This window comes from Rhipicephalus sanguineus, chromosome 1 (genome assembly GCF_013339695.2).
Source record: "Rhipicephalus sanguineus isolate Rsan-2018 chromosome 1, BIME_Rsan_1.4, whole genome shotgun sequence".
NCBI lineage: Eukaryota > Metazoa > Arthropoda > Arachnida > Ixodida > Ixodidae > Rhipicephalus > Rhipicephalus sanguineus.
In genome coordinates, this window is record NC_051176.1 from 91,485,071 (window position 1) to 91,507,843 (window position 22,773).

Genomic DNA, 22,773 nt, shown 5'->3' on the forward strand with positions numbered 1-22,773 from the left:
AACCACAGCAAGCTATGTAGTATCAACAGTGTGCTCTAAGGGGCACAATGCTATTCTTTTTATAGATGCCTTACAAGTCAAATATACACATGGTGCAGTCATACCACAGCACCCAATCAACCTTGCCTAGCTGTTTCCCAAGCTAAGCTGTTACTCCCTGTTGCTATAAATAAAGAAAGACAACTGTAAAAGATGATTTTATTTACACAAAGCACAGACTTCCAAAGCAGTGGCTGACATTCTCTTTGCACTACCATAGGGTTTAAGTCCCCCTTTTTCAGGGGATACAAAGAATGTTGGAAAAAAAAAAAGCCAGGAGAAATCCTTATTAGAGTCACATGGCATACTTCCTGGTCCACTCCTTTGCTAGGTCATTGTACTTTTCTCGGTCAGTCTTGTATATCTTGGCTATCTCAGGAACCAGGGGGTCATCCGGGTTGGGATCACACAGCAGAGAGCAAATGGAAAGCAACACTGCGAGAAAAAATATGGCAAAGTAAAAAAAAGCACAAGACTAGGCCACAGTGTGCTGTAATCTGCACTTAATGCATTCCTATCGAGACCCACTTAAGCGAACTAGGAGGAACTTCAGAAACTAAAAAAAAAGTCAAGGACCATGCAGTAGCAAAATGATAGGCACAACATTAAGAGATCGGAAGACAACAGAATGGTCAGGAAACAAACAAGGGTAGCCGATATTTTACTGTAAAACCTCATTAATTCGAACTCTTGTTATTTCGAAATTCCACTTTATTCGAAGGATTTCTGCAATCCCGTATTTTGCAATGTAAATGTGAGTGGATAATTTGAAGCGGCGGTCAGCACCAGCCCGGTTAATTTGAAAACTTTGGGTGTCATGTGCCAATTCCAGATTTCACCGCAAATGCGCAGAAACGACTACCCTTAGGAGCCACAAGGCAATGCAATGTAGCGATACTAACGAGTGACAGCTGAAGCACCCCAGCCTCGCTACTGCGAAAAGAAAAAAAAAAAAAAGCAGTCTTGTGGTCAGCTGAAATATGCGGCTGTGGGAAAGAAGACGTGCTTCACTGCAAAACAGCAGTGACAAGCGGGCAGCATGTCGCATGCTTCTTGTAACGTCAGCTCGTCATGATTTACCCATTCCGTCTGGGAAAAGAAAAAAAGGACGGTCTGGTCTGACGGAATTTGCGAAATATGCGAACCTCCTATTGGTAGCTGTCGGAAATTCGCGCACATGCACTGGTGGCGGAGTTATTGCCTGCAACGCGTACTTTGAAAGCTCAGAAAACTGCAATGATCATAATTTACAGCCAGAATACATAACGAATTCCGTCACACTGGCCTCTTTCTGGTGAATAAATTCCCGATTCTACCAGAAAAGTAGGCATGATGTGTTGACGAGCCAGTGACATGCTGCCCCCGTGTCACGACCGTGTTGCAGTGAAGCATGTCTTTTCTGTAGCCGCGTATTTTAGCTGACCACGAGACTTTCTTTATCCCCCACCCCCTTTTGCACTAGCAGCAGCGAGGCCCGGCCCGCCGTTTCCTCGGGTTTGTGGCAAAATTTGGACCAGGTATTGCTGGATAACATAACCCTTGGAGCAGCTGGCACAGCAAACGACCACCTTCGATTACTTTCAGTAATTCAAAGTTCCTTGCACCCTGCTTTTTGTGTGTTTTGTTATTTCGAAAGACAGTTTAATTAGAAGATTTTTCACAGTCCCAGTGACTTTGAATAAACAAAGTTTTACTGTAGTTGTTATCAAGCGAAACAAATGGACATGGGCCGGCCACGTAATGCGTACTACAGGTGTGCGATTGGTTAGAGCAACAGAATGGATACCAAGGAATGGGAAATGTAGCAGAGGACGGTAGCGAATTATAGTGGCGAAATTAGGAAGTTCATAGGGATAAAATGGAATCAGCTGGCACAAGATACTGTAAATTAGAGATCATTTGGAGAGGCCTTTGTCCTGCAATGGACATAAAAAACCTAGAACGGACGTAGAATACCTGTACTGGCCAAGTAACATTCTCAGTCTGCATTGCACACGCTTGTGCATTCGATTTTAGCTTAGCGTAGCCACTAGAATGTGCAACAAGTGAAGTTCAGCAACCCAATCAGATTTCCAAGAAATGAGGCGTCGCTGGCCAAGAGCTTAAAAGTGCTCTGCAATGACTGAACATTCGACTCTACACTCAGGAATGCAGCCGAAAAAATTACAGCTAGAGCACAACTGACAAGGCGAGCCTCCAGCAGATGCCTTAGTAAGCAACAGAATGAAAAAAAAAAAAAAATGAATTTGTCGACATTATGATACCCAAAGAGCAATGAAAATAAAAATGAGCAGCAGTACGGCTTTGCCACCAAATTGCTGCCTTTATGTGCTTTATTTTTACTTCTCTTGATCCGCTACAACAGAGATTCTCAAACCTTCTGCCCTTGGGGAACCCTGACGGCTTTTCTAGAGTGCTGTGGAACCCCTAACTTTATAATGTACTTTTAGCATGAGGAAGATAAAAATGAGCAAAGGGAGCGAGGGGGTGACTCATCTTGATGCATGCAACCAGGCCTGTTATCTTTAATCTCAAAGGTAATCGCTGTTGATATGGAACTCCTGCTAATACAGAGATAAACTAGCGATACCCCTCAACCCACCCGTGCCGCAAGTCGCGGCGCCCACCGACTATACAGTGCATATATCAGGCATTGCGCGCCTTAAAGGGACATTAAAGGCAAATATGAATTCAACGTTGATTGTTGAGATAGCATTCCAGAAACCTCATAGTGCTTGTTTTGTGCCAAGGAAATGCTTATTTTGAAAGAAAATCACGTTCTAGTGGTCCACACGGCATTAGCACACTTCAAATCACCCGCCTGAACGGGCCTCCTGACGTAGCAGTTGGCGTGCCAACGTTGCCCACCTTTACTGCCCGGCCGCTGACGCTATGGTTTCTTGCACAACAGCGGCTATCAACTTTGCCAAGACACAGCCACGGGCCACTCCGTATAGTTCACTGTAACGAAGCTTAGCTTGGCCAGCAGCAGCAGTAGAGTATCAACAGTGCGAAAATAGCGAGAGCCAAGCACACGCAGCAGTACAAGATACCGAAACTACCACCGAGATGCGCAGCTCGGCGAAAACTGAACTTTTGAGACCCTCACGCCGTTCCCCATGTCAAGGCCCAGAGGCTCTTTTTTTCCATGAATCAAACAAAAACAAACAAGCAGCATTCTATTAAGTCTTGTGATGCACGAAAGGTTCTTTTCTTATCCAACTAGTTTGATTACTAATAGTTAATTGTACTCTGGACTCTTGACGCACATCGTGTCCTACATTTACCTTAATTTCTCGATTACTAGAGCACTGCTGTTGATATTATTGACGTTTTGGACATTCTCACACATTGACCTTTCACTCTGACAAATTGTCATTTGCCTTTAGTGTCCCTTTAAAGGGGCCCTGCAACACTTTTTCCAAGTAGCCACAGTATGGCTTCATTAAAGAAGCTTACTTCCTCGCGAATCAACCACCACAAAAATTTTTAGAATCTGTCCAGCATAAGCGGAGTTAAAGACTTGTCGCACTCTGTAATTGCTTTTTTCTTCTCTCGTCCTGACAAAAACGCTGGAAGCTAAGCAGAGAGGGGTGGCACGGTGGAAGGAGGTCACATGCGCCTCGTGACCTTGAGCACTTTCTTTTTTTCTTCGAATGTGCGACGTACTTTCAGTGCGACTGTGTACGCACGCGGGCAGGCAAGTGACTGCCTTCCGCGGTGGCCGCAGTAACTACCAAACGCGCCATGTTCAAATCGGCCAATGGCATGGAACTTGGGTCAGTGACGCTGTAAGCATCTTTTCGTCGAGAGAAGAGGAAGTGATTTTTAGATAACTGAGAATTTATTGTAAATCCCACGCAGCGTGCTGTGCTATAATGTTTGGCTCGTGTGTTCTCGGGTGCCTCGACACAGATCGGCAGCGCTTTCTTACCACGCTGAAGAAGTGTTGCAGGGCCCCTTTAAGCAACGCATTGACGCAAATGAAGCACTAAACGTACAAAAGCCAGTTTTATTTTTTGCACAACAAGAAAGTAAGCATGCCAGCCGCACCAGTCGCATGCTATCGACAGTTACTGAGCCTAAATGCTCATGTAGCCCACAGCTCTGGCACGAAGCGATCCCTCTTGCGCGTATCAAAGTGCTCATTGAGTTTTTTTTACAAAAGCGATGCAGCACAATGTTAAAACCGGAGTGCCATGAGCCACCAAGTGCCCTGCGTGCCCGTTAATGTCGTTTGAAAAGCCAGTATCTTCCATATCTCTGTTTGCAGAATTACCGAATAGATGACCACGCATGTGTTACAAACCATGTAAACGAGCATGAACTACCAGCGCTCCGCGCACTCTGTCACTGCAGATCTGTAAATCGCACAAATTTCATGGTGCACGCTAGACAAGGAGTCAGTGCCGCTACCATGTGGGTCTCTCGCTAACCGCAGACACCCCATATGCGAATGCGATCAAATTATGTGCTAACAGGGGTAACATGAGAGAAGGTCGTATTCGTTCTGACTGCTAGCCGTACCCTAAAATGCGCTTCATGGAACGTTCTGCGGAACCCACTTTGAGAACCAATGCTCTACAATCCTCTGACACTTGGACCACAAGACCAAAATTTAACCATCTCAGCAATTGCTTTCATTTACTTCTGTATGCACTTTAATCTAACACAAGCCTTTTTTTTTCGATAAAATGAGTCAGAAGATTGCTTCCATGTTGCATGCAAGTATGGAACTGAAACCATGTTCATGGCATTGGCAACAGCTGAATGTCAGAGGGGCAGATGTATTGTCATTGCCATTAGAAAATGGTGTAAGAGCAGACTGTGTTGGAAGTTTGCACAGGTTCATTTTGTGCTAGACTGCATCCTGTGTGCGTCATATGTATTTCCAAGTGAAGTGCCAATTGCGACGTGGCTCTTTTTGCGATGACAGCCTGCGGTGCCAGAGCACACCATACTACTGTGTCGCCACCTGGCGCCACCCCCTGAAGTAATTTATGGTAAGCTGATACAAAGCCTCAGAGATCGATAGTTGTAGTTGCCGCGCTGGTCGTGCGTGCACGTGGGAAACTTGTTCATTGTTCCTTTCCGTTTCTCATGACGAGTTAGCGAATTTCAAGTTTTGCACTCAAGTTTTTGCAGACCGACTGGAATTAGGGACTTATTCCAACACCCCGAATACATCGCGGTGCACTTAGCTGCATTCTTGCGCTTTGGCACCTCTTTGAGGAGTAAAATCTCGAAAGAAATTGAGCAGCATTCGTCATTGAGCGTTGTATTTTTTCTGTACAAAACCTTGCGACTGCTCTTCTGGCTGATGCAGGTGATGGGTGGTCGTGCAACTCACCTGATGCTGTTAATGTTAGCCTTCCCGACCTCCTCGTGTGTTTCGATGCATAACTTCAAATTACTGCGATAGCTAGACAGGCGTACATATGCATGGAATGAACAGCGATGTGCTTTTTTATGCATTTTGCAACCAAAACAGTAAGCATGCAGACGATCCAGGATGCTGCTCTGCGATAGGAGTTGTGCAAGCTCAGACGATGCAGAAGCATCTTTATTTATTGCAATAATGCAACCACACCTTGCAAATATATTTAGTTTCAATCATATTACATGAACATTTGACTCAAGAATGACAAATTGTCGCGATTCCTATTTAAATTTCACTCGCCGGGCACACCGTTCGATCGCGGCGCCCTGCTGGCGGAGTCATCGCAAAAGTGACCACCGTTCTCTCATTGGTTTGCTGCGAGGACGGCACACTACCCCATTCTAGTACACCATAGCATGGCGTTCTAGCATGCATAACTGACTCTGAGCACACTAACACAAAATTTTAAGTCCCTCTCCCCAAATTAAACATTTGCTCAAGCACTACACAGTAGAATCTCTAAATTGAAATAGCTAAAACATAATTGGTGCTTAAAGAGAACTGCCCCTAATTTGGTTGGTTTTGTACTATATGGTACTCCACCACTATACTACATTTTTTCTAAATAAATGATCGAAAAATTTATTTCTGGAAAAGGCATTTTCGAAATCCAGATCTATTACTCTCCCTATTTGCCAAGTTTCCTGCTTCTTAGGTTAATATTTTAGCCATAATATCAATTAAAAAACATATAGGGCACTTAATCTCTCACCTGTATTGATGCTAAAACAATGATGTCACGCTTGCATTCCACTGCCTTGAGGGTCTACCAGTTGTAGCCAACTAATGTTCTGAGAGTATGCACGTGCACACACATTTGTGACTCCACAACGAAATGCCACATTTGTTTGTTTTCTTAGTTTTCTCAAAATGCTAATTTTGCACACCCAGCAAGACATTTACTGAGATATATCAGTGGCTATCACAGATAGAAGAACAATTCTTTTTGCGGTGTGAAGCTAACGGCTTGGAGCACACAACATAGCAAGCAGATTTTAATTATTTAGATTTTAAGTTCTTAAAATTTGTCTTTTGTGTGACCACAGGATGGCCATGTGTAAAACTGGAGTTAAGTGTACTATCATGAAGAAATAATGATGCTATCATAAAAGTGCTTTCTTTGTTGTGAGCCTTGTGCTTTTTGCTATTGATGCATAGGTCATTTGCAAATTTGTGAGGCGGTTATTTGTCTGTTGTGGCAAGCACAAAATATATTGTTTTCTGAACTATATAATGAAATAATGAACCTACAGAAAAATAATTGCATCTCTAGAATCGGGAGAAGAAACTAAACAAGCATGTCAACTTTTATTAAATTCGGTTCAAAAACAAGTAAGGAGAGCTTGAAGACTCATGCCGCCCCAAAATGTTTTTAAAAATTCTTTACCGATTGAGATGAAACTTGTGTGCAGATTTCAAATAAGCAGTTATTTTTCCAGTATAATATCTAGTGTAAAAAATATCAAACATTTCATATGCCCTTTGGGAGCAAGATTTTGCCTGAACAGAGAGTTACAAACTAAATCAGCACATCAAAATAATCTGGAATGAGAACTGTATGCAAGAAAACCAGAATGGATATTCTAAACCCATTTGAACAAATGCTATGGTATGCCGAACATTCGTGAGCAAGTCTATGTCAAGCTGGAATTTCAGTCACAAATGTTCAACACACCACAGCCTTTTTGTTCAAATGGGTTTAATTAGAGCACCTATTCTTGTTTTCTTGCATATATTCCAAGAAAAAATAGAGTACTTGGGGAGTATTTCTGCCACACAACTATAATTGCCACCTGGCTTGCTGGCATTTCCATTTCTTGAAAACCCAGCTCTCGCCACTTTCCTAGCAAGAATGGTACAGTCAACTGCCGATTTTTCGGACGGCCGATTTTCCGGACATGCTCGAAAATTCGGACGCTTTCACAGCCCCGTCACCAGCCCCATAGACTTCAATGTATTAGAACGTCCAAAATTTCGGATGCTGAAGCTATTCCATGTCCGATTTTTCGGACTTTCTGCCCAAATTGCAGGTCCGAAGGGCATTATTTGAAGCCCCCACCTCTACCGCGTCTATCATCTCGTAGGTTCGAACCAGCGCTTTCGCGAGTCGATCTGAGACAGTAGCAGAGTCCGAAAGTCAGCTTTGCCGCAATGCCGAAGCGTTATGAGGTGAAGCAGACCAGAAATTCAAAGGGGCCGCTATCGCGGTGCCGTGCGGTGATGTTACGGATAAGCAGCGGAAACGCACGGAGGCGTGATGGTGGCAGCCGGCAAACGCGCCAGTACGACTTATCGCTGACAACCCTTACGATAAGCATCTTCAGTTAACTGCTCTGTAGTGCACGTGCCCTAACGCAGTTGCATGCGTACTGCACGCATTTAATAGGTGCGAACCCAAATGCGCCGCGCCGCCATTCCCGCTGCCTCTTTGTGCGAGGCCACTAAGTGCGCCGCATAGACGCGTTGCTTTCGCGGACGAAACCAGCTCGCCATTGTAGCGCCCGTGTGCAGTCAAGAACTAAGTGTGCATCAGGAACCTTTTCATGATAAATGCGTGCGTACGATACAGCAACAGTAAAGTGACGGCGTCAGCTTAGTTGGCGATGTACTGCAAACAACTAGAAACGATCGGCTTGACATGGCAGCCAATGCTGCGTATCGGCGGCGATTCGGCGACGTGTGGGCGCATATGCGCACACGCATAGCCGAATTGCCGCCGATTTGCTGCCGTGTCAAGCCGATTGTTTCTAGTTGTGTGCAGTACATCGCCAACTAAGCTGACGTGCGCACACGCATCGGGGAAAGCCGGAGGAGTCGTCAGCTCTTCCACCACAGTCTTTGTGTTCCGCGTCATCGTTTACAAACGCTTCATGCGAGATAGCCGTAATCTATTCCGCGCTTTGCTGTTATCAGCGGCGCTCATCACGAGATGCAAAAGTGGTGGTTGGCACGTGCGTAGTTAAGCGGGGTTCGCGACAGGTACCGAATGTAATTGCGAAAGCCCTTGCGCGCACCAAAATGCCCGATAATTATACTGGGAGGCATTAAAGCTATTTCGGATGTGGCTGTGGCGATTTGACCACTTGAGCAGAATGAAAAAGCATGAATTTGTTTTTTCGGACTGCCCAATTTTTCGGACAATTTCGCGGTCCCTAGGGAGTCCGAAAAATCGGCAGTTGACTGTATGTCACGCCCATAGCCCAAACGCCATTCATGACCCGGAAGTGCCAGAACTGCAGAGATGGCGCAAGGAAAGTACGTGAGGTAGACGACGATTTAGTTGTCTGGCAGAAATACTCTTTTTTCTTGGAGTGTAGAGTTCTCATTCCAGACTATTCTGGTATGCTGATTCATTTAGTAAGGCTCGCAGTCCAGGCAAACTATAGCTTCCAAAATGGCACATGGAATGCATGATATTTTAAAAACTACATATTGTACTGGAAAAATAATTGCATATTTGAAATCTGCACACAAATATACATAAATTCAGTAAGTTTAATCTAAATTGATAAAGAATTTAAAAAGTTTTCAAGTGCAGTGTCACCCCTTAACCCATTTGGTGGTCAATGATGCACATGTAAGGCGCAGCAAACGCCTTATGTTCGAAAAATGAGCCACCTTTTCAACTTTTCTTTAGCAAGTGCTGTCACACTGCAGCGATGAAAGAATTTTTTTCTTGATTTTACCAAATTCAAGAGAGACTGGCATGCCAGTGATCCATGTTTTGTGATTCATGTTTTGAGGCTTTATGATCACTCGTGCATATACCCTGATCACATGGCAATTTAAGGGCCGTCACCATGACAAACTGTCTATATAGTGGTGCCTCAGAAAGTCTGAAGTCTTATCTTTAAAGCTCGCTTATTTTCCCGTTTTCGGAAACTTTTTCTGGTCTATGTGCAGCTCCCTTTGCTTGCACTACTCAAGGACACAGGCCTCTGGCATGAAAGAAAAAAAAAAAAAAGACATTATGCGGTCACCTGCAGCGAGCAAAGTTAACTTTCCTTTGACACGACCTTTCGGAATGAAATGGCAAAACACCATTTACAGTGAAACTCCAATTATACAACTGAGGGAACCTCACAAAACTGTCGCATTATCTAGGTGTTGTATAACTGAAAACCAAAGAATATAGGCAGTGATGCTCAGTCTTGACCAAAAAAAAATTGGGGGACGCTTAAGCTTTGCCTTTAAGAGTCGAACGCGATAGCGATATCCAGCCCCATCCTCATCGTGCTGTTTCGCTTGTCATTATGTTCAGTCGCCCGGTCTCTCTCTCTCTCTCTCTCTCTCTCACACACACACACACACTCTACATATCTATAGTAAAGGTAGAAGTTTCCACCCTCTTTAAAAGCACTTTTATGACATCAGTGTACTGACTACGTGTAAGAGAATGTGCGAATGTGTATGCCCTTTGTAATGGGTGGCATACTTTAAACCAGCCGCAATTACGCGCATGATACTGTTTCGAAGTTGCGATGCACCCACTACGTGTTCGTAAGGGAATACGTGCAGTAATGTGTGTGCGTTTTGTAATGGGTGGCTGGCTTTAAACCACCAACTCGTTATGCAGTTCACATGGTGTGACACCCGATGGAATATACGCTTGTACCCAGTTTTACTGCGATATTACATCTCATACTGTGACACCTGCACACAGGACACTTATGTTTGTGAATCATTAAAGTTAATTTCAGTGCAGCTCCAAGCAATGCAGTGGCTCTGTGGTAGAACACCTGCTTGCCACGCAGACTGCCTGGGTTCGATTCTCACTCGAACCTAAGATCTTTAAATGCGAAGCATTTCTTAGCGAACTTCTGAGATACCTAGCCGCCTACGACTTTGAGCTCTCCTGGCCGTTTCGTTAATGGGATATATACCAAAATTGGTATGACATAACATGAATATCATGACAGGCATGTCATGAACAGCACGATTTACATGCCACGGCCTTGGGGCTCTTGTGGCCGTTTCATTAATTTGATATATACCAAAATTGGTAAGGCATGATAATAGTGTATGACGCGCACAAATGACACGTCCTAATGTGCAAATCATGACACGCATGTCATGCACAGCATGATTTACATTACATGGTCTCGGGGCACTCGTGGCTGTTTAAATGAATGGATACATACCAAAACTGGTATGATGAGACATTTCTGTATGACGAACATGACTGACACATGGTAACATGAAAATCGTGACATGCATGTCATGTACGACACGATTTACATGCCGCGCTCATGGTGCACTCCCGGCCGTATCGCTGGCTTTATATATACCAAAACTGGTATTGCGCGACGAGACTGTATGCAAATCAGAGGTGGTAACGTGGAAGTAATGACATGCAAGTCATGTACGACATGATTTACATGCCACGCTCATGGTGCCCTTGCGGCCATTTCGCTCGCTTGATATACACCAAAATTGGTATTGCGCGACGTGACTGTATGACGAACGTAAATGAGAGGTGGTAACATGAAAATCATGACATGCATGTCATGCACGATGTCATTTACATGCCACGCTCAAGGCGCAATCGCCGCCGTTTAGCTGGTTTTATATAAACCAAAATTGACATTGCGCGACTCTATGACAAACTTAAATGAGAAGTGGCAACATGAAAACCATGACTTGCATGTCATGTATGGCATGATTTACATACATTCTAAAAAGACAGGGCGTGCAAACATACCACGCTCACGATGCACTCGTGGCGTTTCGCCTACTTGATATACACTAAAATTGGTATTACGCGCTGTAACTGTATGCTGAACATAAATGACAGGTGGCAACATGAAAACCATGACAGACATGTCATGTAAGACATGACTTGCATGACACGCTCATGGTGCACTCGCGGCTGTTCGGCTAGCTTGATATATACCACTATTAGTATTGAGTGACGTGACTGTATGGCGAACATAAATGAGGTGGCAACATGAATATCATGACATGCATGTCATGTAAGACGTGATTTACATGACACTGTCATGGTGCGCTTCCGGCCGTTTTGTTAACTGGACATATACCAAAATTTGTATGGCATGACACTAGTGTGTCATGAACATAAATGACAGGTCACGCATTGTATATTCCAGAATATACGTTTCATTAGCATGGCATATACCAGATTGTACATGCACGCATGCATGCCAAACAGGCGATATATAGAGAACTAGAAGCCATGGCATGAATGACTTCACTTGTCTCAAATACAAACAAGGTGGGTGATGTAGCAGCTCTCTGCCGGCTGCTTCGCATTACATCGATTCCCACAGTGTGTGGGATTTGCCGTATTTTTTATTATTTATTTTACACAAGATGATTTTTCGCTCACAACCTAAGACGCTGACACCGGAATTTCTGCGGAACGAGCTCTTGAACGCTATAGCGTTAAAATGGGTGCAGACCACCTGAATAAGCTGGCAGCACAAATCTACACTGCTCCAAAGAAAGGCAGATTAAATTATTTTGAAGAATGACAGCCCGCATCTAATTGGGGTCAGATGCGTCCTGTTGTTTTTTTGTGTCCGGGGTCTGTGACCATGAGTAGTGCAAAGAAAGCAAAGATATCTTCAGCTGCATGTCGACCAGGAAAACTTTCCAAGGGGGCGAAAATGGGAAAATATCTGGAACTCGAAGACAAGCTTGCAGACTTAAGCAACTCCATGTATACGGAGAATGTTAAAGGTAATGGCCCTTGAATACACACGTGATTGAGGCACATTCAGAACAATCTTGACAACCAGGAAAAACTGGATCACAAGGAACAGCCAGGAGAATAAAATTCTATGAAGGCAAATTGTAATTCTCTCAATTCCTAATAGTCACCATAGGGGCACATTAGTTAAAACATTAAAAATACAGTATCAATCATTACACTGAGGTGCACTTTTATTTTGAAACGAAGGTTGTGTGCATATTAAATTAAATACGGTCTCAATTTTTTCTCAGACGGTACCAGAGAGGCATCAAAATATTGTGTCATAACTGAGGTTTTTAATACATTATGAGGATGTTGCCAGGACCGAACCAATTCATCATAAAGTGGGGCTGGCACATGATTGAGGTTCCATTGCACACTTTATTGGAAACGTATGGCAAGCACACAGGTCGCAGTTGCGCACAAAATGAACCTACGAAAACCCACAACACAGTGTGCTCTGTCACATTTTTGTGATGGCAATGAAACTGCACTCGACCCCCCCCCCCACCCCCCCTCCATGGGAGGCTGTTGCTAAATGCACAGACATGGTCTCCGCTTTGAACACGACTAACGCAGTCATTTTTAAAAACAAAATTGAAAAAAATGTGCCAGTTATATTCGAGTAAACGCATTATAGCTTGATAAAAAAGGTAAGAAATAGTTCTTTTATATGTCACATTTGTTACATCAATGTGAAAATGGTGGGTACGCACAAACGGGGGCAGAATGCCAGGGGCCAGGAAGGCAGCTGCCTCCTTAAGGTTTAAACTGCGTTTAGTATGGTAAAATCAGTCCTGCAGAAGCTTGCTAGGTGAAGGAAGGTTAATGAAACAAACGTAATCCACCTGTTGATAGCACAAAACTACAAGGGGAGAAAAAAAGGGGGAGGGGGGGGGGCTTAACCATTTCGCTATCATTGGAGCGTATAGTTGTCACAAGATTTTGTAACAAAACGACCGATGACTATTACTAGTCATCAACAAAAAATTGGACTCTCACGGAACCAATGAAGACTATACCTGTCATACTTGTGTTTCTTAACGCCAGATGGCCACACTTGTCCATGTTAGACCATTTGTGTGTCTGCTTTCATTTTATTGCCATTTTTTACTGTATGACAATGCGGTGAAGCCACCTTCGAATTATCTTTTTTTTTATGCGACTAGTGAAATAAAGAAAAAAGATGGTACAATTTTATTCAGAAAATAAAGCTCTACAAATTGAGCAAACAATTTTTTTCTGTAATTTTGGCAAGTTTTTCTTCTTATGGTAGCGAAAGGGTTAACGACCCCTTTTTATGTTTCTTCGAAGTAACTTTTTTTCTCACCTTTAGATATTGTGAGAGCTGGAGACCACTGTGACCTCAAGATATCCAGACAAATGCTCCCATTGCTGTTGATGTTTGGGTGGTAGATTCGCGTTGTAAAGGCTACCTGGAGACGAGAAGAAAAAAGAAGAGAGTAAATATACAGTGCAACATTACCACCAGAACAGCAAAATGTTGGAATAAGGGTAAAAACCACAAGTAATTTTCCTGTAGCATCGAAATTACTGGTACAATGCAAAGCGATGACAGCAACAGTAAGGGTGGCGGCTTGGGCTGGTTGCATGTTGCACTAACTCCATGGGTGGTGTTCTTGCTTAAGGGGAGACACTGGTCTCGAAACGAAAAGTTTTATTATTGGAGATATTGTAATGAAATTGGGTGTGTATATGTATTTCTTCTCCTGTTTTCAAAAATATAATTAGTTTTCATGTACTTCAATTAGTTATCAAATTGTGAGAGCATAAGTGAAATCTAATAAGGTAATTTCTTACGGGTCATTAAGACACTTTCCCTCAGTATTTTTAGGTTCTGTTTAAGATGCAGCTGTAGCCAAAGACCTGCCATGTGGAGCTATGCTATTTATATTGTCACTGAGATATATCATCATATAAGAACTTTCAATTGTATTGACATTGTGTAATCTTGAAATGCAATTAGCTCACATTATTGTTCACAAAATTTCATATGTTCATCTTAGCCACAAAAAAAATAGCATAGCTCCACAGTCCTATTTCTTACGAATTCAACGGTATAAAAATTTATCAAAATTACCTTACAAAAACATAATGAAAAGATCCGTAAGGCTGGTCAGTTGGCAAAAAATGTGAAGCTGAGAAAATCGCGTTTGAAGATTGACACGCACTGTATAAATTTCTAAAAGGAACCTTTAACCATAAATTTTATTCACATGTTCCCCATCTGTTTCCCTTCAAAACAAAACAGAAAGTGTCTTGTTCCACCCAAGGAATCATATCTAAAAAAATTTTCCAATGTGCAAGCATGATCAAAACCCCACCATGACAAGCGGCTGGGGGGTTCTGGAAAAGCCATGGGGTATGAGGCTCAAGCGACTGGCTGCTCATGTCTTTTCAGTCTTTAGGAAGAACCTTCTAGATGTTAGGCAGCATGTTACCCTGGGTAATAGGTTGCTATGCTTGAGAGAATACCTTCAAAGTAGTCAGGACTGTAATCTTCAGTTGCACCCGTTTTGTGTCTCCTTGCAAGAGTCTTTTTTGTGTTGGTGCTCTTCAGATGAGTTGCATTTGCCTTGCGTAAACGCAAGAGAGTCTTTTTCTAGGCTTCGTCGAACAAGGCAATCCCCAGCAATATAGCCCAAACTTGCAGCAATGGACTCGTTGGTTGCCCTTCTTCCTTGGTTGTAGATGGCAACAGCCTCAGCGGCAGCTCGCTTCACACTTTCCAGCGAAGCGTTCCCATTCTTTGAAGTTTGGGTCCAGATGACCGAATGAAGACTCTCACTCGCGTTCTGGGTCTTCCCTTCACAGCACCGTGCCAGCAGGCTCTCATCACTGAGCCTCGCAAAGACTGGCTCCAGAGCAGCCCCAACACAAGCCGGCAGGGCATTCTTGTGTGAAGGTGGACTCTCCCCATTGGCCAAGGCTCTATTGTACTTGCACCAAGAGCTAGCACCCTCGGGGCACTTTGAGTGCTTTGGTGCATCATCTGTCGATGTCATGTGCAGCAGTGTAGCTTCGACTGCCCTCTTCATAGCTGGCACGTCATTGATATTGCTCCTCAGGGCATATCCGTAGTAATTCGCGATCTTCTTGATCTTCTCTTGTGTGAGCTTTCCTCTACCCCCAAGAGACTCACCCTGAGCCTTCTTTTGTCCACAAGGTTCCGTAAAGCTGCACCCATTCGCTTGTGGACATGGTTGATGCAGTCCTTTTTGTCTATTTGGATATAAGCCGTACACCTCGGCTTCGGACAAGGCATGAAAAGTGCGGCTGTCTCCATCAGAGAGCACAGTCGTGTAGCGCAGACCATGCTTGGCCCAGGACCTCTGAAACATGGTCAGCGCAGCCTCTACTTCCATGCGGCCAGAGTTGCATTCGATGTTTCGTTGGCACTCGTGGGTTGCCAGCCAGTCGGTGTACCCTTCGTCTTCGGCTGTGGTCCCAGGGCACAGCCGAGACGAGGTAAACAACATGGTCAATTACAAGGCCAGTGTAGAGCTCAATGATGCAGCCCACACCTATGTGTGAGCTCCGACCTCGCGTCATCCATGAGCCGTCGAACACAACATCGATGTTCCCTATGGGGTTCAGGAAGTCTGTATACAGCTCTTTTATTACTGCCACACTAGCAGCTTCACTTTCAGTCGCTGTGTTTTCGCAGGCTTTCACTAAACTTTTTAGGTGTCCCTGAAACGTCTTGTGGTGCAAGCCTCGGTGCGAAAGGTTCATACACGCACAAAAGTCCGAAAGGGCAGTAACACCTTTGCCTATCATCTGTATCCCCTTCATGGCCCTCATGTTGACTTCGAAGGGAGTGATGGTGGCAGTTCCGCTCACTCTCGGAGAAGAAAATTGCTTCTTCTCGAAATCACAACTGCTGCAAGAAAAAATAAGCTTTACCGCAAGGCCGTACTCCTTGTCCGTTGCCTTCCTCACGCTGAGACTTTTTGCGTCGCATTTGTCGCACTTCGCTTGTGCAAAAAGTTATTCAAAACTTTCATATCGACGAGCAAAAAATCGGTCCCGGCGTCACCGGTCTGGCACTCCGCGCTTACTCCAAGAAGGTCGAACTTGCGCTGGGTAGCCGACTTTCCAGACAGAACGGTCTTCGTTTGCGCCGATCTCTCAACTCGCTGCGCCTGCTCCGCCGTTGAGTAGTACGCGGCATCAACCCGAAGTGTTTCGCTAGTCGAACTTGGTCCCACGGTGTCGTCAGTTGAAGTTCCCGGCAGGTCCAAAGGGTCCGGCCGCGACTCCAACTCCGCTGCCGACGGTGCACTTGTAGCCGGCGCCTTCTTGTTCCAAGCCCGTTTTTTACGGCTTCCAAAAGCTCGTTGCGTCGATGGTTTCAGACGAGAGTCTCCAGGCATCTCGATCGCGTGGAAAAACTACCGGCACAAAGTAGAGACACGGTCCGTCGAGAAACACGCACGATCGCAAAAGCAGGCGCACACAAACGGACAGCCACGGCGGAGAACCAAACACAAAGAAAAAAAAAAATGACGTGTCGGTCGCGCCAGCCAATGGAGACTCGGAAAGGCGCGCTTGAAAAGCGCGCCGCGTGAGAGCCAATCAGTGGCCTGGAAACGACCTTCAGAAAACCCGCGACGGCGGCCGTTCTGCTTGAGCGACGCCATTTGAGATGGCGCAAAATGTGCACAAAGAAAACAGCTTCAAATCTAGCCCAAGATGGCGGCGCTCGGCCCGCTGCAACGCTCATGGCGCGCGCGGGAAGTTCGAACAAATTTCGTCCTTTTGGGGACATTTTAGTGCTGCCGGGGTGCTTTGAAAGCCGATTTTATCGCGTTTCCCGACCGAATTTAGCGTTAGCAATGTGAGAGAGGTGCTCAGAAGTACAAACGCCTCGAAAATAAGCTTTGCGAAAAATCGACTTTTTGACCATTTTTGACCGTTCCAAGACCCGCGTCTCCCCTTAAATGCAAATGTGACAAGTTGATGTGATGCAGCAAGCAAAGCATCAGCTGCTCAGCAGTAAGAATGTTGTCCTCCCTAAAGTAAGCCCTTTGCCTCTTCCAGCAGCCACTTGAAATCTGTTTAGGCTCTTGTGGCATGTGCGTTAAACATTCACTGCATACATGTCGACGGGTATCAGTTCAGTTCCTGAAATATTGCACGGAAAATGAGCTACATAGAGAATTGAGCAAATACGGCTAGCACAATGCCAGGCCCTACTACTACTACTGTCAGCTAATAAAGTACATAAGCAAGAGGAAAAAGTGACACACCCTCCTACTGTAAAGACTGCTAAGACAACTACTGCTACATGGCCCCGGAGACCTGGCAAAAGAATAAGTCTGCTACTGGATGACATATGCACAGACTTTTCTTTTGAAAGGGAGAGTTCAGCCTTGGTCAAAAATAGTTTTTTTTTTATTCTGCCACGTTACGGTATTAGAACACGTAGAATGTAAGTTTACCTATGTGGTTAGCTCAAACACTAGGTGCATTCTTCATTTGTCTTATTTTACCTTACAACAGTCTCTTGTACTTACTTTTCCAGAATAATTTGCAAATGAAAAGTTTCTAAGGTTCCATTATACAGGGTGTACGCAACTTCATTATGACTTCTGGAATCGAAGACTCTTTACAGCATAGCCTACCTGCTCCACCCTAGCAGAAGAATGATAAAACTGTAAGAGTTTTTGTAAGTATCAATATGAAAACCTTGTAACTCTTGTTCTAGCAGCGACGGAGATGTATTGTTGTACTGGATTGTCCCCCTTGACCCCTTCAAACTAAGTGTTGCATCCCATGAACCAAAGCACTATTAATGTGAAGGTCCTGTACAGGCAACTTCTCCTCAAGGGTATGATTTTGTGTATGAACAGCTCGCAATATGAGAAGAGCATATCAGTGCCAAATGCTAGCACGAAGTTGGGGTCACATGAAAGAAGAGAACTGCCAATTGCTTCAGGGCTTGTGGTTTTATGGTGAGCGATTCAGAGGATGCCTCTCCATGTCCATCAAGGATAGCACCAACAAGGGAGCCTGATCACAATAATTTTGGTGACATTTTGAAGAGTACATCACCCTGAGCAGCACAGTCAACATATATGGTGCACAGACAGACAAAGCAATTGTGCAGTTTGGTTGCCTCCATGCATACCCAAGAAAGTGACATCGCAGACAGTGACGAGTCACAACTGAAAGTTTTTGCCTCAAAAAGTACTATTGAAGCTTTTAGGCACGCTATTTATAGCCCACAAATCTTTCAGCAGCACAATTTACACACACACAGCTAATTTAGAGACAATTAAAGGTAGTATTATTTTGTAGTTTGCAAGTCCACAATTTGAATAATAAAAAAAATTTACATGATCATAAAGGGGGCCAGATGCATGTTCTTAAATACAGATGATCCTCTCCACCACACAAATCCCTCGCTATGCCCCTGTAACAATGCACCCTAACCACATCCACAAACTGAACAAGACTACTTACCTTGGGTGGTTTGAATGGATAGTCTGTCGGAAAGTGGATGGTAAGGAAAAACACTCCACCTTGGTAGGGGCTGTCAGGCTGCAAAAAATGAACAAGAACACCCATTAATACATTGCTAGCTACCACACACAACCAAGGGATTATTATTTTTGAAAATACTGCAACAGTGAAAAATGCCAGAAACTTACGGGCCCCATAATTGTTGCCTGCCAGTGGAATACTGCAAGGCAAAAGCAATGCAAAGCAAATCAGAAAGCACACTTTGGAGGCACAAGCTCCTAAAGCATATGAAAGGCTTAGTTCAATTATCTAAGAAAAAAGTGAATGTAAATGTACCACTTCCTTCCTCAGCCTTGGTAGCACTGTGGCAAGTTTTTCCACGCTACAGGAGTGCTGTGAAAGCTCACACATGAAAACACCTAGTACAAGAGCATTTTTGCATTTTGTCCCCACAGAAATGTGGCTGCTGTGGCTGGGAATAGAGCCTACACTCTCTTGCCTAGTAGCCTCATAAGCAATTCATACCCATTTGATGGTTTCCAGGAACAAAGCCTCCTCATAGCCATAGAACATGGTGTTGAAGAATGAAGGCCATGCATTTCAAGTATTGCTGATTGTACGTAATCATGCATATGCACTTACAGCATGACTGCATTGACTAATCAATGCAAATGCACAATAAGACAGCAGACTTTGCTCCTGAAAAGCACCCTGCTTCATATTAACTGGCAACATCACTTGCATTGGCCAAGTGCCATCATCAAGCATACAATTCGCTAAAAGGCTGACAGCAGTGGAAGTTTCCGAATAAATTCAGACCTCACGAGTTACCGATATCTTGGTACAAGGGTTTCTGCATTTTACCTCTTCCAATACAAAGCGGCCACAGTTAAAGCAAACCGACAAACTTGTGCATAATGTCAATGTTGTAGCCAGTGAGCCACTTTTGTGAGTTACTTATACCATCACCTTTCCACACTTGTAATTTGGAGAAAAACTCAAGAAAATGGCAGCTTAATTATTCATAAATTGGTTCAAGCTTAGGATGAATATGCATACACATAAACACAGTACACACACATCACGTGGGCAACACAAAGGGCACTGTTTAAGTGGCAGCCTATTCGAAACACAACATGCTATTTTTTTTAAGATTCAATATATGATGGCTCTGCTTACAAGTCAACAGATTGTTTCCCAGACTACACAAGTGAAATTCTACATTATAATGTGCCGTACTGTCATGGCATACCTCATCAACAGGCTTGATTAAGGTTTAATAATAATATCTTGGGTTTAACGTCCCAAAACCACGATATGATTATGAGAGATGCCGTAGTGGAGGGCTCTGGAAATTTCAACCACCTGGGGTTCTTTAACCTGCACCTAAATATAAGTACACAGGCCTCAAACATTTTCGCCTCCATCGAAAATGCAGCCGCCATGGCCGGGATTCGATACCGCGACCTTCGGGTCAGCAGTTGAGTGCCATAACCACTAGACCACCATGGTGGGGCACTTGACCAAGATTTATGAAAGCGACCAGGAAAGAAAAAAGCACTGCTTAATCCAGATAAGCATATTACAAGAATACTCTTGAGCAAAAGGCAAGGATGTCATCAACGGCTACACCACTATATTGTCACAGTTATGATTATTTAGTTACTGCAGCAACACCGGTCTCCCACAACTAAGTTAAGTAGTAGACATTTTAATTAAAAGGGCACTAAAGAGAAAAATGATTTTTCTTGTGTTAGTCTTTTTTCTCACGATACCAAAGAAACCACACTTGCGTCAGGAAGATGCTTGGTAAGCGAGAAAACGTGCAAAAAAGAAAATGTGGGTGGCGACGCCACCTTGAAGTTTCTGCATCAATCGCCGCGACTTCAGATTTTGACATCTCCTCGGGCCTGCTTAGTTCCTAATCAGTAAAAAATGGAAACTAATTGTCTTCTGAGGGAGCCAGACTTCACATACCAAGTTTCACAAAATTTCATTGAGCCAATGTGGCCAAAATACGAAAAAAAAAAACAAAACACTGAAATCCTTGTTGCACCATCAGATTTTTGCACAGCTTTTTAAAGTGACAACTTATGACATCGATTTTCTCGTCTATTAAGGAACCCATGGTGGTGAAATTAGCCACAGTGGACTTTTCAGAGTACAACTGATCAGTCTAAACCAACTTATTGTTACACTTTAGTGCCCTGAAGAAAAAAGCACTTTGCTTCACGCTTGGAGATGTTGACAAATTAAGCAGGTGGGGTTGCTATCACCTTGAATACATTCACTGAGGCAGAGGGTAACGTAATCTTTCTATTCCATTTGGCATGGGCATGTGCAGAAAGTGACAGTGTAGTTACTTTCTGCACAGCATAGGTGCCACATATGATTTGACCAGAAGTAAACACGGCGCAAATAATATGCGTGCATGCAACCATACTGTGGATTCAAATGCCTAAAAAGCTCACAATCATCTCCTACAGGGCCCGCTGAACATTGGGCAGGAGGATCTCTTCCCAAGTCCTGCAACTCCTAGAAAGGAAAAAAAAAAAAAAAGCGAATGACGTTCAAAACATGCGGCAGTGTTGAATAACGTTAAATGGCCTATCAGGTGAACCAGCCCGACAAGAGGGATTAAATTCTCGATGGTTTCAGTTTCACCATACGGACAGTATACATCGCGAGAGAGCGAGGGTGACGAATTCAATCAAATACGAAATAGCTGGCATCGACCGCGACGTACGGTTACAAAAAAAGATGATGAAGAGTGGGGAGGGGAGGTCTTCCTTGCCGGTGTCTAACAGGTTTGAACAAACGCCCGTCGCGCATTCTTGAAGGTCAGTGCCACTATACGAATGACACAGGTGTGAATTAACAACGCTTCTCAGCTGAGTGTTTTGCCCCATCATGATACCGATATTGCTCAACGAAAGGAAATTTATTTGCGGCCGGAAACTAGCGAGGAACATCCGCGCCAAGATTCGAACGCCAGCACGCATTTGATGGTGACGTCCGCTGTCGTCATTTCCATTGCGAGGAGTGACTCACATCTTCAAAGGCTGCGATGCGCAGAAGAACGTATACGTAGCATTACATGCATATTCTGCGAAATTAAGCGTTATCTTCATTCCGCTTTCCGATCTTACGTGGAGGCGGGCTGCACCAAACCTAGTGCGAACGCCGAACAGTTTATGATAAATCACTGAACGTTCGCAGGGTTTCCGAGAGCGGATTTTCATTAGAAAGCGCAAAAATGTCTGGTGTATAACAAACCAATTGGCTGCAATCATCAATAATGGTTCTTTTGAAGAACCGAGGAACATTCCAGATTTACGGTATCACATTCGCTTATCGCATTCGTCCGCCGCAATACGTGGGCAACACCTGCGCCGATTGCCCTAAACGAGTTGCAGCGCTCAAGTTAACGCAAGACAACAGTTTAGACGGCGTATCACGCCGAATGCTCGCTTTAAGAACGACCCGGTGAGGAACGTAGTCTGTCGGCACACCACAAGTGGTACCGTGCTGGGAAAATGCCGTAACACGAGGAACGCACCATCGACACATCTTATCACGACGCTCAAAATTGAGAAAATCAGTGACGCGGAAACGCATAGTGGTCGTACACAGTTAAACGCAAGTAAAGGCTGCGACCCAAAGGTAGCAAAAGAAAAGATAGGCTTTCATTCACTCGCACCGGTGCGGTGGTAGGCCTATAAGCACCTTGACATGGCAGTGTTCCGTAACACGATCTTGCAAACATATTCGGGACACTTGCTCCATATGGGGTCATTAAGCCACTAAGAAAAGAAATAAGCTTTGAAAAAACGGGGAAAAACGTAATATTACCTTGTTGATCCTCTTCAAAGCCATGACAAGTAAGCCTACCCCCTGAATTCGACGGCTAAACAATTGTCGCCCTGCGCAGCGGCGGACTTGCGCGTGCTAACTGTTATAAAAGATCTTTTTTTATGCCAACCTTCAAAAAAATCATTCGACTCATTAAAAAATTGCTAATAATTATCTAAATTTTTGTTAATACAAATAGGGTGTTTCTGAAATTAAAACGAAGTATTTAATGTTTCGTTAT

General features: G+C 44.0%; 1 protein-coding gene across 1 annotated transcript; it reads right to left on the reverse strand.

Annotated features, from left to right (window-relative positions):
* Positions 1–184: 184 nt before the first annotated feature.
* LOC119393999 (ubiquitin-conjugating enzyme E2-17 kDa) lies at positions 185–22,667 on the reverse strand. Its single transcript, XM_037661216.2, has 6 exons — positions 22,533–22,667; positions 21,152–21,215; positions 18,869–18,900; positions 18,681–18,758; positions 13,522–13,627; positions 185–474 (listed from the first exon to the last, which is right to left on the reverse strand). The coding sequence occupies exons 1-6, from the start codon at positions 22,554–22,556 to the stop codon at positions 335–337; spliced, it is 444 nt and encodes a 147-aa protein (XP_037517144.1). The 5' UTR covers positions 22,557–22,667; the 3' UTR covers positions 185–334.
* Between the last annotated feature and the right edge of the window lie 106 nt (positions 22,668–22,773).

Bases quoted from the DNA above. Each gene is read 5' to 3' on its own strand.
- LOC119393999 (XM_037661216.2), bottom strand. From the start codon at position 22,556: ATGGCTTTGAAGAGGATCAACAAG. The intron at 13,628-18,680 runs GTAAGTAGTCTT...TCTCGTCTCCAG, and splicing joins ATCCATTCAAACCACCCAAG to GTAGCCTTTACAACGCGAAT. The intron at 475-13,521 runs GTGAGAAAAAAA...TTTTTCTCGCAG, and splicing joins AGCTCTCACAATATCTAAAG to TGTTGCTTTCCATTTGCTCT.